The following is a 14,304-nucleotide window of genomic DNA, read 5'->3' on the forward strand; positions in this document are numbered from 1 at the left end:
TACATAGGAGTGCCTGACTGGCTCAGTAGGAGCAGCATGTGACTCTTGATCTCCGGTTCATGAGTTCAAGCCCCACAGTGGGCGTGGAGATTACTTAAAAAAAAAAATCTTAAAAACACACACACACACACATAAACCATCATCAGTAACTATCTCTAGAAGGTAAACTTTAGTATATTTTTGTTTCCTTCTGGTACATCTTTATTTAGGTTTTGACTATGATCATACATTATGTCTTTATTTTTGTTAGAGAGGGGAAAAAAAAAAGGAGGCAGGGAGAAAGGAATGGGAACTGGATGAAAGAGAACCCAAGCCACATTCAGCTTTAGGCAATGGCTAAATGTTCATTTAATACTTGCTTTCTGTGGGGGCGCTACAGGAGTGGGCCAAAAGTAATTTGGTCCATAAGACAATCTGATTAAAGGGGAACATTTCTGGTCATAGGCATTTTTTTTTTAAAGCTTTTATTTTTATGTACTTATTTGAGAGAGAGAGAGAGAGAGAGAATGCATGAGAGGGGAAAGGTCAGAGGGAGAAGTAGACTCCCCGCTGACCAGGGAGCCCGATTCGGGACTGCATCCTGGGACCCCAGGATCATGACCTGAGCCAAAGGCAGTTGCTTAACCAACTGAGCCACCCAGGCGCGCCGGTCACTGGCATTTTTAAGTGCTGGTTTCACAATCCCTTCTGCATCCGTGAGCGCTGCTGGCCTAGTCTCAGAAAGCTCAAGTGTTGCCCTCTATTGTCTTGTTTGTTTTCAATTAATTTTCTCCCAAACATCCTGCTCTGAGATGATTGTAAAAGTAAAACAAAACAAAAAAAGACCCACGCAACTTGAATGTCAAATAATGGAAAATTAATTGGGAAAGCCTAAATATCATTTATTTCCATGCATGGCAATAAAAATACAGCTAAACAGTAATGCAGGTATAATTCGTTTTAGAAGAATAATAGAAATAAAAAAGGAAACACCTCCTTTCCTTTCTTTCCTTTTACAAATTCTTTTTATTTCTCCCCTGACTACAAAAGCAATGTACTTTTTATTTTTTATTACAGAAGAAATTTAAAACATGGAAAAGTACAAGGGCACGGATACCTGTAATCTCATCCATTCAGAATCAGTAATTAAAACCTTGGTCTATTTCCCTCCATATTTTATTTTATGTATTTATATACCTTTCTCTGGCAAAGCAGGATAATATTATAATTACCGTTGTATAGTCTACCATCAACAGACTACTATATTATTAGGATTAGCGGTACGGTGACTAGCAGAACACTAATTAGAAAAAAAAGAGCAGAAAAGCATCTGCATATGGGAGTGCAAAAGGCCCGCACGCAAGTGAAGGGAAAAAAGTGGAAAAATTTGAGGGCTGAATAGAAATGCTCCATGGTCACAAAACTATCTCCAGGATAGGTCAAAATCAATACTTGAAAAAACAGCGAATGGAGATCTTTAATACTGAATTTCAACCAGGGTGCTTTTAAAGTTCCTTCTGCTTCCCAACTCGCCTGTGGCCAAACCATACGGCATCTTCCTCTGAAGTGGATTTCCTAGTCACACCAATGTTTTTACAGTGTCAAAAGAATTAGGATTAAAAATTGGAAAAACAAAACAAAACAAACAAAAAACAAACAACCACAAGATCACAAGAGAAACTTCTTTCCTGTCAGATGGCAATGAAACACAGAAACAGTTATTAAGTGAAGCTGTTGACAGTAATGCAGCGAGTCTCTGTCCCTGAGAATTTAAACACCAGAATGGAAGAAAAGAGGCACTCATTTGCTTAAAGGCAGCAGGCTGGACCAGAGAATTACTTAATGTCCCCTCTGGTTTTTTGTCTGATTGCATATCTCAGAGAGGAAGCCCTTACCTTTAATTGAGCGCCTACGTGGATATAGTTGTAGGATGACAGGGATTTCTGGAGATGTAGAGAGCGTAGCATCTGCTCTGAACCTCCTTGGAGTAGCTGAAAAGGTATTTAATTAAAAAATGAACTGGCAAAATATACGCAGAGCCAAGTACATCAAGTATTCTCACAATGGTAATCTCGCTTTCACTATGGTCATTTGCTAAACAGGAGCCTATGCGCTGTGGTCACTTGCTTAGCTGCCTCATTATCCAGACAAGATAGAGCTGTGTTTCAGAATTCAGAAAAAGTCAAGGCTGCTGCTGAAGTTAGAGGTATCAGCCCAGGTCACATGCTGAGTCACACTGGAAACAAATAGCCTTCCTTCATCAATCTCTCTCTAGTGGGTGGGGGGGGGAAGCACCACTGGTTATCCACCACTGAAGGGTTGAACAAAGACAAATTTTAACACTCATCCAAGTGGGGAAAACATTGGGAAGAACTTACGAGTTCTGGACAGGAAAAGAACTATTTCATATTTGGCAGAAAACTAGTTTAAGGGAAACATGGTGAACTGTCAACGAGAACATGAATATAACATGGGTAGCCCTTACCTACAGAACACGCCTTTGGAAGGCAGTCAGTTTCAATTCTCTACATTCAACTGTATGCTTTGTCTTACTTCAAAGGTGTAATTATCAGATTTTTGAAAGTGATCATTTAAATATACCAGAACTCGTATATACAAATGAGCACTATTACAGCAGTTACCTAGAGAAAATGGAACTCAGCTGAGCTGTACTGTGTTCAACTTACACGGTCACTGCTCCATCCCCTGCAGAGACGTTTTCCACATGGAAATCAATCTTACTTAGCGTTTTACTTTTAAAAAAGTCCCAAACAGCAATGCTACATTGGATCACCCACTTTATTTCTCAGCACTGGCTTATGTTTTTCAGAACTTTAAAAATTGTAATTATGTACCCTCCTTGCTCTCTGAGCATAGACTTGTTAACAGAAGGGCTACTTTGAAAAAGTCTGCCTCTGACTTTAAAAGCATTCTCAAAAGAGGTATCAAATTTCTTTCTGAGCAATCACAGCTTTGGTGGGTAAAGAAGACATTTCTCCCTTGAATTCATAATTAAGTAATCACATTGCCTTATAGCCTCCGGGAGCAAAATAAACTCAAGTTGTATTCCTGTCTCTGGGCTCCCAGATAATGGGAACAACAGCTTCGATTCAAAATAAAACACAATTAATTTAACATATTCAGAATTTATCACTTCAAAAGCTTTTACAGATATTAAACTGTTCTCTACATTGCAAAAAAATGGAGGTGATACTCAGCCAAGGCAGTCAACTCCTCTGGTGGGTTAACCACCTGATGCTTCTTTATAAGGATCATGGTCACCAAATCTCAGAAGCAGCATGTGGGCGAGGGTGTGTGTATGCACGTACTCATGTGTAATGTGTCCTGGGCCAATAGAGGCAAAGGAGGCACAGGACAGGGGAGTGTCCTGACATAAAATACTCATTCCCGTTACAATTGAGTCAATGATGGATTACTTGCACAACAAGAGATACTAACCTGATAAAAAGAATGAAAGCTTCTCTCTCCTGGCTGTTGCACAATCACTCGAGACTTAAAAAAAAAAAAAAAAAAGAAAAGAAAATCACATTAAATCGTTAATCTGAGAATGCACCCTGGAAACAAAGCGCAAGCCAAGTTCTCAGGAAATTGTGTATTAACAGTGCATTCAAATGTTCTAAAGACCCCATGGATTACCCACCTAAAACTAGGCCTCCTCTGCAGGGGTTTCTGTGCTATTTTTAATATTCTTTTTACTACTTAAAACAGAATTCCCTAAACTTTATAAAAATGAAGCTTTTTTTTTTTTTTTTTTTAACCTGGAGCCTAAAGATGGGGTTTTTAGGAGGAAGAGGATTGGAAGTGGGAGAACGGGAAGGGCTGTTTACGGTTCCCGGGGTCTGCTGGCATTTCAAAGAGCAATGTCTTGTGTCCTGTAGTAAAATCAGTTGAAGCCCCTGCCTCAGATGGCCCCCAAAGCCTGCTCTCAGAGGCCTCACAATGCACATTCTTTCAGAGGAGGCCTCTAATGGGCTCTGCACATAAAGTGAAGCCATAAAACATTCTGGAAAAAGACTGATGTTACTCGGCATTTCCAGTCCTTTTGTAACTGACACTGATAAATACAGGTATTTCCTTAATGGTCTGACTTCAATTTAATAAACGAAAATATATTATGCTCTGGTACACTGCCATAAAGGATGCTATGAACAAATAGAAACTAGAAGAAAATGAGATTCAAGTTAGTTAAAATAAATGTATACAGAAGTATCAAATCAATATGCTATATGCCTTAAATGTTTATCGTGTTAAATGTCAATTATATCTCAGTTAAAAAAAGAGAGTTGTATGGGCATGATTCTGTGAAAAGAGTGGGATGGGTGGGCTAGCTCTTCCGTGATGTGTTCAGGACAATTAACAGCAGCAAGCAATGGTGGTGTGTCAAAAAAGTAGAACTGCTTAATTAGTCCTAGAATCTGTTTTGGTTAATTTTCTTTTCTTAAAGATTTTGTTAATTTATTTGTCAGAGAGAGAGAGAGAGAGAGCACAAAGCAGGGGTAGAAACAGGCAGAGGGAGAAGCAGGCTCCCTGCCAAGTAAGAAGCCTGTTGTGGGACTCGATCCCAGAACCCTGCGATCATGACCTGAGCCGAAGGCAGACACTTAACTGACCAAGCCACCCAGGCGCCCCAGTTTTGGTTAAATCTTATCCAGAAGTTGGCACACATTCCCATACCACTCCCACCCCTACCACACATGCACCTAAATTCTTATCTACAAAGCCCAAACTTTTCCCAACCTGATACGGTAGGAGCTAAGAGCACAAAAGGAGAGTAACCTGTCCCAGAAAGTGAACTGAGGAGCGGGAAGGGAGGCAGAACAGGATTAAAAGCTACTTTTAAGTAAGTTTAAAAAATTCTATAAACATGATTAGGTTTAAAAAAAAGTCAGCACTTGAGAACATTACCCTCAGAAATGAAGCACATTTTACCTTCTCCAGTAAGTAGTTGTTGATATGTCCACCGATAGGGTCACCCTTGAAATCAAAGTTGATGTCCATGTATTTTCCAAACCTGCTTGAGTTGTCGTTGCGGTTGGTTTTGGCATTTCCGAAAGCTTCCAAGACACAGTTGGACTTAAGCAACATGTTCTTCACTCTTTAACAGAGAAATGAAAGTCAGTATAGAAAGTTCTCGAGGCTTGCACCTTTTAGAAAAACTAGATTTTGTTAAAGTGCACCCAAACATTTATGCAAAGATGCTGACCGTAGCATTGTTTGCAGTATTAAAACAAACAAGCCCTAAATGTCCACCAGTAGGGCTGGATAAAAAACCTTTTTTTCCTAGTATAGGATGCATCGACAGAGAAAGAGGTCCAGAATACACTGATGAATAAGAAAGCAGGTTGCAAAATAGTATGTGTTGAGGGGTCTTTAGGTGTCTGTGAATGTGTCCACGTGAGTGCATGTGTGCAGGCACACAGGTTAGTAAATGCTTAAAAATCCGTAAAGACCAGTGCATTTCATTACAGGGGTCTAGCTTGACGGGGTAGGATTCTGTGGAGTGGGATTTCAGGGGACTTCTGCCTTGGACAAAATGCTATAATTTTTAGTTTTTAGTGTTTTTTTTTTTAAAGATTTTATTTATTTGACAGACAGAGAGGCAGGCCAGGGAGAGGGGAGCAGGCTCCCTGCTGAGCAGAGATCCCGATGTGGGGCTCGATCCCAGGACTCTGAGATCATGACCTGAGCCAAAGGCAGAGGCTTAACCCACTGAGCCACCCAGGCGCTCCTAATTTTTAGTTTTTAAGTGAACATGTTTTACTGACATAAAGAAAAATCTTAAAAAGATGTGTTCTGAAAAGAAAGAATAGGTGACACATTCATTCCTTATTCGGTGAATGCTAACTTTCTACAGCACAGTGTCTCCCACTGGATACTTTTTAACTTGATGCTGACCCTTAACTCTTTGTTTTTATTTCCCTGGCAAAACTTCTTGAGTGGGCCCACCTGCAGAAATCACTTTGGCCACTAAAGTAAGCTGATGTAACAGATCCACTCTGACTATAAGTGACCCCATCACCACCCCAGCTTCTCTCCTCCCACATGAAAGTATACTTTTAAAATGTGGGGAGGGAGGATTGCACGCTATGGTAAACGAAGATGACTATCTTTAAAACTACAGTAAGATATACCCACGAAACACTTGACATTGTACACATGCCTGACTCTACTTTACCAACTGGGTTTAGAAATAAAATCAAGTCAGTTCTCCTGAGCATCTGTGGAAATTCAGATAACTGACTCCTATTCGTGTCCCTGTCACAGGAGACTGTAAAGTCAGAATCAGAAGTGGGGATGTGTCATAGTCAAGAAAAATGCCTCTTTGACCACCAGCCTAGTTATGCAGAAATGAGGAAAGCCCCGGTAGGGTAATTCTCATCTATACCACCTTCTTTCATACCCATATCCTTTCTTTCCTAGTCATAAAATGAAGGCTGAGATGTGCATGCGGAGGGAGACTCTGGAAAATAAACACTGAGCTTTACACTAGCAACTCTGGAAAACTTTTTTTCTCCCAAAAAGTGCACACCATATAAGAAACTTAAGTCATGGGGCGCCTAGGTGGCTCAGTGGGTTAAAGCCTCTGCCTTCGGCTCAGGTCATGATCTCAGGGTCCCAGAAACGAGTCCCGCATTGGGCTCTCTGCTCAGCAGTGAGCCTGCTTCCCCCTCTCTCTCTGCCTGCCTCTCTGCCTACTTGTGACCTCTCTTTCTCTCTGTCAAATAAATAAATAAAATCTTAAAAAAAAAAATCCATCCATTCGTTCCTTACGAATGGATAAGAAAATACTACGGGGCGTTCTGTGCTAGCAGCCGGGTCCTACAGACAGTGCCCAGCAGCCCTCATCCTTATCTTATGCTGACAGCAGCATGAAACTTAAAGAGAAAAAGGAATCATTCTTAGCGATTCTAATATCAGGGCTTCCAGCTGTGACAATGCAATGCAGGGATGGCACAGATCTGCCTCCCAGAGCCCCCTTTCCCTCCAGGGAGCCTTGGGCTCCTCAGAAGACAGTGTAAAAAAGACACAGTACAGTACAAAAAGCAACTGGAACAGTGGCATCTACCAGCATCCTCTGAACGGCCTCGGCTGAGCACCTGCAACACTGAAGGCGGCAGTTATGGGGCAGGGACTTACATCTGTTGCAGTGTTACTTTGTTTCCTATTTACGTAAAGCTTACCAAAGCAGTATTTCTCTATGAAGAAACAAATATAAAAACCGATGGCCCTGGGGCACCTGGGTGGCTCAGTGGGTTAAAGCCTCTGCTTTCGGCTCAGGTCATGATCTCAGGGTCCTGGGATCGAGCCCCGCATCGGGCTCTCTGCTCAGCGGGGAGCCTGCTTCCCCCTCTCTCTCTGCCCGCCTCTCTGCCTACCTGTGATCTCTTTCTATCACATAAATAAAAAATATTAAAAAAAAAAAACAAAAAAAAAAACAAAAAAAAAAAACCCGAAGGCCCAGGCAAGTCTGTATAGAAAACAAAGTCCTGATGAGAATGTGTCCCCATTGTCACAGCACGCTTACCTTTCCACCTCGGCTCTCTGGCTGGGGTTGGTGATGGCCGCTATGTAGTGCATGATGTATTTACTTGCTTCGGTTTTCCCAGCTCCACTCTCCCCTGCGGGAATAGTTGTGCAAGGCTTAACACAGTCACTGAGACCAACAGTAAGCTGGTTTCTAGTAGCGTAACTGCAATGATCATTTAATAGAATAACTGCAAATGCTGAGGTTATTTACTTAAAATTCTTTATATTTCTTTCTTTCTTTCTTTCTTTCTTTCTTTCTTTTTTTTGAGTTAAAATCTTCCTGTCTTGGTACTGTCTAGGTCTTAACAGCTTTGAAAATGCTGAGAAAAGAAGCAAAACCATTATGGAAGTAAAATAACAAATAGATTCCAAGTTAAGATGGATTGCATAGAAAATATCAAGGGACAAAATGGGGTAAGTGAACTCCTTACACCTGAGTGTTGGTGTTTGGCCGTGACTCTGAAGCATAGCAGAAAACAAACAAGCCAGTGCCTCAAATATGAGCCATGGCTAAATTCATGTACCCTTAAGCTCTACAGCATAATTTCTTTTAATCTTAATGAGGATGAAATATTCCTTTCAAAAATTAAAGTCAAGCATCATTTTAGTGAAAACATAGCAAAACGCAACAGCGAGTTCCAGGCATGGCGTCACAGAAAAGGCAGGATGACTGGTATAAGACGGGTGGAAGGGATCGGTTCAGAATGAGCTACCCACATTTTTAAGTGGGAATGCCTTCCGACCCCCAAATTCCACTTGCAGAAATTTATACTACAGAAATACTAAAAATACTAATGGGATCAAATAATAAGAACAACACTAAGCTTCAAAGACTTAAGGAGCTTTTCTGCAGACTATACTATGCGTCGCTGCTGAACTCGACAAATAACGTGGCCGCTGGTAGAGGACCAGGCAGGTGAAGGATTCAGCACACAGCTATCAGGGAGCCCCCACGTCTCTAGCTGTGCTAACGAAAAGATGTCCCATTCCATACTGTTAAACAGAAAAACAAGTCGAATAATAGCAGCTATAATTCTGTAACACAATTAGAGTTTATAATTTAATATGTATGTACGACTATATGTATTATACACAGAAAAATGTATAAAAAGGATAAATACTAAATTCACAGCTGTTACTGTTGGAGTTTTGGGGGGTAACAAGATATTCAAAGGGGAGGGACATTTTGCTTTTACTTTATATGCTTAAAGGATTGTTTATTCCCTCCTTCCTTTTATACTCAGGTAATACTGCTTTCATTAATTGAATATAATGTAGTCCTAGGATATAATTCTCCAACACTAAGCTACTGTAACTCCTCCGACCCTTAATATTCTCATCTAAAAAGTAGAAACACTGTCTTAGCACTCAGAACTGTTTTGATAACCAAAATGAAATAAAGTCATAAAGGCAGTTTTGAAAGTATAAAGACCTTAATGCAGATGTGAGGTATTATTATGACCAAAATAAATCCCCACGGCGTGGGCGAGGGCGTCCTGTGCCAGCACACAGATATTTTCCCGATCCTCAATTCACACGACCCGAGATTCCGGGAAGAGCTCAGCTCCAACAAGGTCTACCACCTTCCTGCTCCTCGGACTTTGAAGCTCCAGCCTCCAGCCAGGACGGCCCAGTTCTGGTCCCCATGCCTGTTATGCCCTTCGACACTAACTCCCTTTGACTTGTACCTCAGGATTTCATTTTCTTCCTTTCATTCTGTTATGATTTAAAATAATCTTTGTTGGGATGCCTGGGTGGCTCAGACAGTTGAGCATCTGCCTTCAACTCAGGTCATGATCCTGGGGTCCTGGGATCGAGTTCTGCATTGGGCTCCCTGCTCGGCAGGAAGCCTGCTTCTCCCTCTGCCTGCTGCTCCCCCTGCTTGTGCTCACTCATTCTCACTCTCTATCTGACAAATAAATAAATAAAATATTTAAAAAAAATCTTTGTTACATTTTATCCAGTACTTTTATGTCATTGAGATGGGAGGAAGAATCTTTCATGACCAGAAAGTCCATCCACATGTAACATGGATTTGGAAATGAACCAAGATGAGGCATTGGTCAGGAATGATTTGGTGTTTGCTACAATTTTCTTTCTCCTATAAAATTGCGTAGGTTTCTAACTTCAAAAAAAAAAAAAAAATCTATTGAGCAGTTTGGATCCTTGAGCACCTAGTTAGTGAAATGCATTTTGACCTTGAAAGCACAGGGATCCTCTCTGAATACCTGATATCACAATACAAGTGTCTTTGGAGCGTCTCTTCATAGCTTTGTAAGCAGCATCCGCAATTGCAAAAAGATGAGGAGGTCTCTCGTACAGCTCCCGTCCTTTATACTGCTCGATCGTGTCTCTCCCGTAGATGTTCAACGGCTTGTAAGGATTCACAGAAACAACGACTTCTCCGATGAATGTGTAGATGCGCCCTTTTTCAAATCTGTAAGGAAGCAAAAGAAGCGGTGGAGTGGGTCGGTTATAGAGAAATGTTGTCTTTCCTAGGTGTCCCAGGAACAGTTTCTGAACTGACATTTCATTGATTCTTGAATTAATTTTAGAGACAAAGCTTAAGGCTTTGTCCCTTCAGATGCTGCTGGTGGGAAAGACTAGTAGGAGTTAAAAGCCAAGAAAGAAGAAAGAATTTAATTTGGGGGAGGCTGGATGTTCCCTATTTCCAAATACAAAAGGATCAGAAGGGGCTCTACAGAAGAGCTCTAGTCAGAAAAGAAATAGAAGTTAAAGCAGGTCTTGGAATCTACTTAGCCAGATTTGCAATGATAAAGAAAACTGCCCAAATACATTTCTTTTTTTCTTCTTCTTGAAACCACACTAAAATGTCAATAAAGGAATAAGAACACTAAAATGCGTAACAGAGAGAACGGTAGAAGAGATGGTTCCGGCCACATCAAATTTATGATTTTAAATGATTGCCTAAAATTTCACAGTGTAGATTATCATTCTTTATTCAATCATCCCCCTTCCTTCCTGCTATTATTCAAATAGGATATTATGAATAATACTGTAGAAAATACTCTTGACACATAATCTTACGAATCAGTGCTTTTATTTCTGTGGGATAGCTGGCTGAAAGGTAGTGTATTTTTTCAAGTATTTATAATATGATCACACCTTTTTACCATAAAATGCTAGAACAGTGCCCCATAGATGATTTAGATGTCTAACTATATGTGAATGTATTTGATAAATGATGACACAAGCATGGAAAAATAGGGGAGACTACTTGTGATGTTTTATGTACCCTTTTACACATACAACAGGGGGATGAGGAGGAAGGTCATTTGGGTGGATGGAAGGAAGCCAGAGGAACAAAGGAAAAAGGAGTAAAACAAAACAAAACAAAACAAGACAAAACACAACCCGGCATACATGATATGATTGCAACCGCACAGAATTATGTCTATATTTACAAAGAAAAAATTTAAATATAAAACTTAGAAGCCCCATATCTATTCACTAATTATACATTAACTCACACATACAGACATCCGTGAACCAGGCCAACACTCAAACAGAGGTTTCTACACGAACACCCACCCCTGCCAACAGGCACAGGTAGACAGAGTTCGTATCTGAGAACGAAGGGAGTGGTGAGTCGGGCAAAGTGCTCGCCAACAGACAGCGACCGTGCCTGGAAGCACTCTTGCCTAGGACCAGTGCAGCTGGGAAAGAACTAATTCTCTGGGAGCACAAGGCAAGAAACTTCAACTTCCTTCACAATGGAATGAAGGCTGCTGGCTATAATTCAGAGTGGAAACAAACAGATGCTGATAATGTCAACAAGAAATTAAAGCCAAGATTTTTATTAAGCCATGTACATTTAAGTAAAAGCTATTAATAACCACTTTAAGGTTGTCTTGTGCATTTTTCTACTGTGGTTTTCCTGTGAATCCTCCCTCATTGGATGCAGTGTTTACATGGTGGTTAAAAGCCTGGACTCTGGGGTCCTCTACATCTGGGTCTGAAGGCTCACGCTGCAAATATAATAGCTGTGAGACCTTGAGAAAACTACTTTGCCTCCATGTTTCAGATTCATCTGTAAAATGGAGATAATTATACCCCTCCCTCCCTTTGGCATTGAGTAAGTACTTAAAAAAAAAAGGGCAATTAATCTTATGTTTCCAATTATGCCCTGCATGAAAAATATTTTTAATAAATGCTTTTATTTTATATTAACATTGCTACTTAAATCACAGCAATCCCTACACATGAGGAATTAATTCAGCGATCATAATCTGCTTCTCTGCCTCAGCTGTTAATCAACGAATGACAAGTCACAAACAAAATGTCCACGTAACTCATGTTCAAACACCCACAAAAATAATAAAAAGCTAACATTCACTACCCAGGCCCTTCTGGCTTAACCTGCAAACTTGGAGGACACACTCAACAGCTGCCTTCAAGGATAAGAATTAAAAGGACATGATTCTTTAGTTGTAGAGACACTGTCCAAACAGGAAAAATAAAATAAAATAAGGATGTTAGGAAAAAAAGATTACCTCACAACTCTGTGAACTAACACACAGCACATAGCATCTGAGATCAGAATGCTGGTCTAAGACTCCAGGTCTGCCTAATTATGAAATTCCATTTTATTTCAAATAGGATATTCTGCTTATCAAAGCTTCTAGACATCATGTTTGTAAAACACAATTAAAATAGCTATATAAAACCACCAAATGTATAACTATTCATGTGAAGAGAGTGGCAAAGGGTCAACAGAATATAGTATTAAATACAGTACTTCGGTAATTTATAAAATGTCACAAACTTGTTTGAAACTGGTTATCACAAATGAAGCTTTCAATTTGGGTAAGGCTTAAAATTACCGCTAGATGGTGCCAGTATCACTTTAACAACAACCGGATAGTCCAGTTTGCTTTGGGAAAAGCCTCAGGTTAAGAATTTAGCACTAAAGTAATGTAGTCACCTGCCTGGTATGCTTCTGTAAAGAACTACTGTAATTATCCTCCATGACAAATAAGGTGATGCCAACTCTAACAAAAAAACAAGGAAGGCATTTTTTAAAAAAGATTTTATTTATTTATTTGAGAGAGAGAGAGCATGAGAGGGGAGAATCAGAGTGAGAAGCAGACTCTCCATGGAGCCAGAAGCCCTATGCGGGACTGCATCCTGGGACTCCGGGATCATGACCTGAGTCAAAGGCAGTTGGTTAACCAACTGAGCCACCCAGGCGCCCACAAGGAAGGCATTTTTATGCCTTCTGTGTGCAAAGCTGTTATGACAAACTTTCATAATGCATTCGTCAAACATTTATTCAATATCTACTGTGTGCCAGACACGGGGCCTGACTCTGGGCATTAAGAAATGAACAAAGAGCAGGGAAGTAGAGCAAATAAATAATAACAATACAACAGGTAAGATAATAAAGGCATGAAATGTCCTGGCAAAGATAGTCACAGCACACCCCTTCCAGTGAGGTTCGAAACAGAACACCAAGTCCCACAACTCCGAGACCTGTCAAACCCTCCCTGTCCCTCCTCCCTGTGTCTCTGCCTCACTCACTCCTGCTCTACATTAATGGGCTACGTAGAGTTCCCAAGGTATGTTATAGTTCATGGTTTGGCCACGGGGTCTATTCTGACTAGAATACCCTGTTCCCAACCAGTCTCTTCTTCCCCTGTCTGCTCAGCAGACTCTCACTCTTTTCAAAAGCCCCAGCCTCAGCTCCTCCAGGAAGCCATTCTTGATACCCCATCTCCAACACTGACATTTTGGTCTTTGCTCTGTTCAGATTTGTTTTTTTTCTTCAGAACTTCCAAAATACTTAAAATACCTTAACAATGATTGATTCTTAAAACTCAATTTCTTGGGGCACCTGGGTGGCTCAGTTGGTTGAGCGTCTGACTCTTGATTTCGGCCCATGATCTCAGGGTCGTGAGATCAAGCCCCGCATTGGCTTCCGCTGGGTGTGGAGCCTGCTGAAGATTCTCTCCCTCCCCCTCACCCACTGCTCACACACACACACACACACACACACACACACACACACTCTCTCTCTCTCTCTCTCTCTCTCCTTCTCTCAAAACAACACTTCAATTTCTTTAAGAAGCTTAAAGATATTTATTGAATGGGCCAGGTATTTTTACAAGCTTCTGAATGAAACAAGGTTCTAAAAGTTTTTTTTTTTTTAAGTTTATTTAATTTTTAGTAATCTCTACACCCAACATGGGGCACAAATTCACAACCCTGAGATCAAGAGTCGCATGCTCTCCCCACTAAGCCAGCCAGGCGTCCTAAAATGTGTTTGAATTAATAATGAATAGTCGTGGAGAAGAAAGATGTGAATGCCTTTGGAGGACAACAGTCTTTCGTACCGGAATTCTGGAACACTTAAAAAAAGAATAGTTCCATTAATTTGCCCGTCATTTATACAAAAGATAAGCCACAACAGGAAGTCGAGATGTATGGGCACGACCGTGCAGAGAAATGTGACCCTGGAGGAGGAGGGCAGGGGGTGTGCACATCAGCTGATACTACAGAAAATGAACCGCTACCTGTAGACTAAGGTGAACTCCACAGGAATTTTGGCATGAAGGCAGGGCCACATGGCAAGACTGGAAGAACAAGAGGGAGGCTGGCCTTCCTCAAGCAGAAAGCATGTGTCAGGGAATGTCAGGCAACCGCTGGAAAAGTAGGAGGGAGCTGGATCTGATGGCTCAGTTGGCCATTCAATGTGACTGGAAACAAGGAATCAGGGAAGACTTTTCTAGTTAAAGAGGTCAATAAGGCTGGCCCTCA

The 14,304-nt window shown here is 40.9% G+C and overlaps 1 protein-coding gene across 1 annotated transcript in view; it reads right to left on the reverse strand.

The window, feature by feature from the left end:
* The window catches only part of LOC111151444 (myosin ID), a 243,387-nt gene extending 232,564 nt beyond the window's left edge, over nt 1-10,823 (reverse strand). Inside the window, exons 1-6 of the mRNA XM_022509449.1 lie at nt 10,798-10,823; nt 9,756-9,964; nt 7,526-7,619; nt 4,930-5,095; nt 3,439-3,492; nt 1,875-1,970 (exon numbers count right to left, since the gene is read on the reverse strand). Of these exons, the coding sequence (XP_022365157.1) occupies nt 1,875-1,970; nt 3,439-3,492; nt 4,930-5,095; nt 7,526-7,619; nt 9,756-9,964; nt 10,798-10,823 (645 nt within the window). The remainder of the gene's footprint in view (nt 1-1,874; nt 1,971-3,438; nt 3,493-4,929; nt 5,096-7,525; nt 7,620-9,755; nt 9,965-10,797) is intronic.
* Between the last annotated feature and the right edge of the window lie 3,481 nt (nt 10,824-14,304).

Source organism: Enhydra lutris, unplaced genomic scaffold, assembly GCF_002288905.1.
Source record: "Enhydra lutris kenyoni isolate GAN:26980312 unplaced genomic scaffold, ASM228890v2 scaffoldscaffold26, whole genome shotgun sequence".
NCBI lineage: Eukaryota > Metazoa > Chordata > Mammalia > Carnivora > Mustelidae > Enhydra > Enhydra lutris.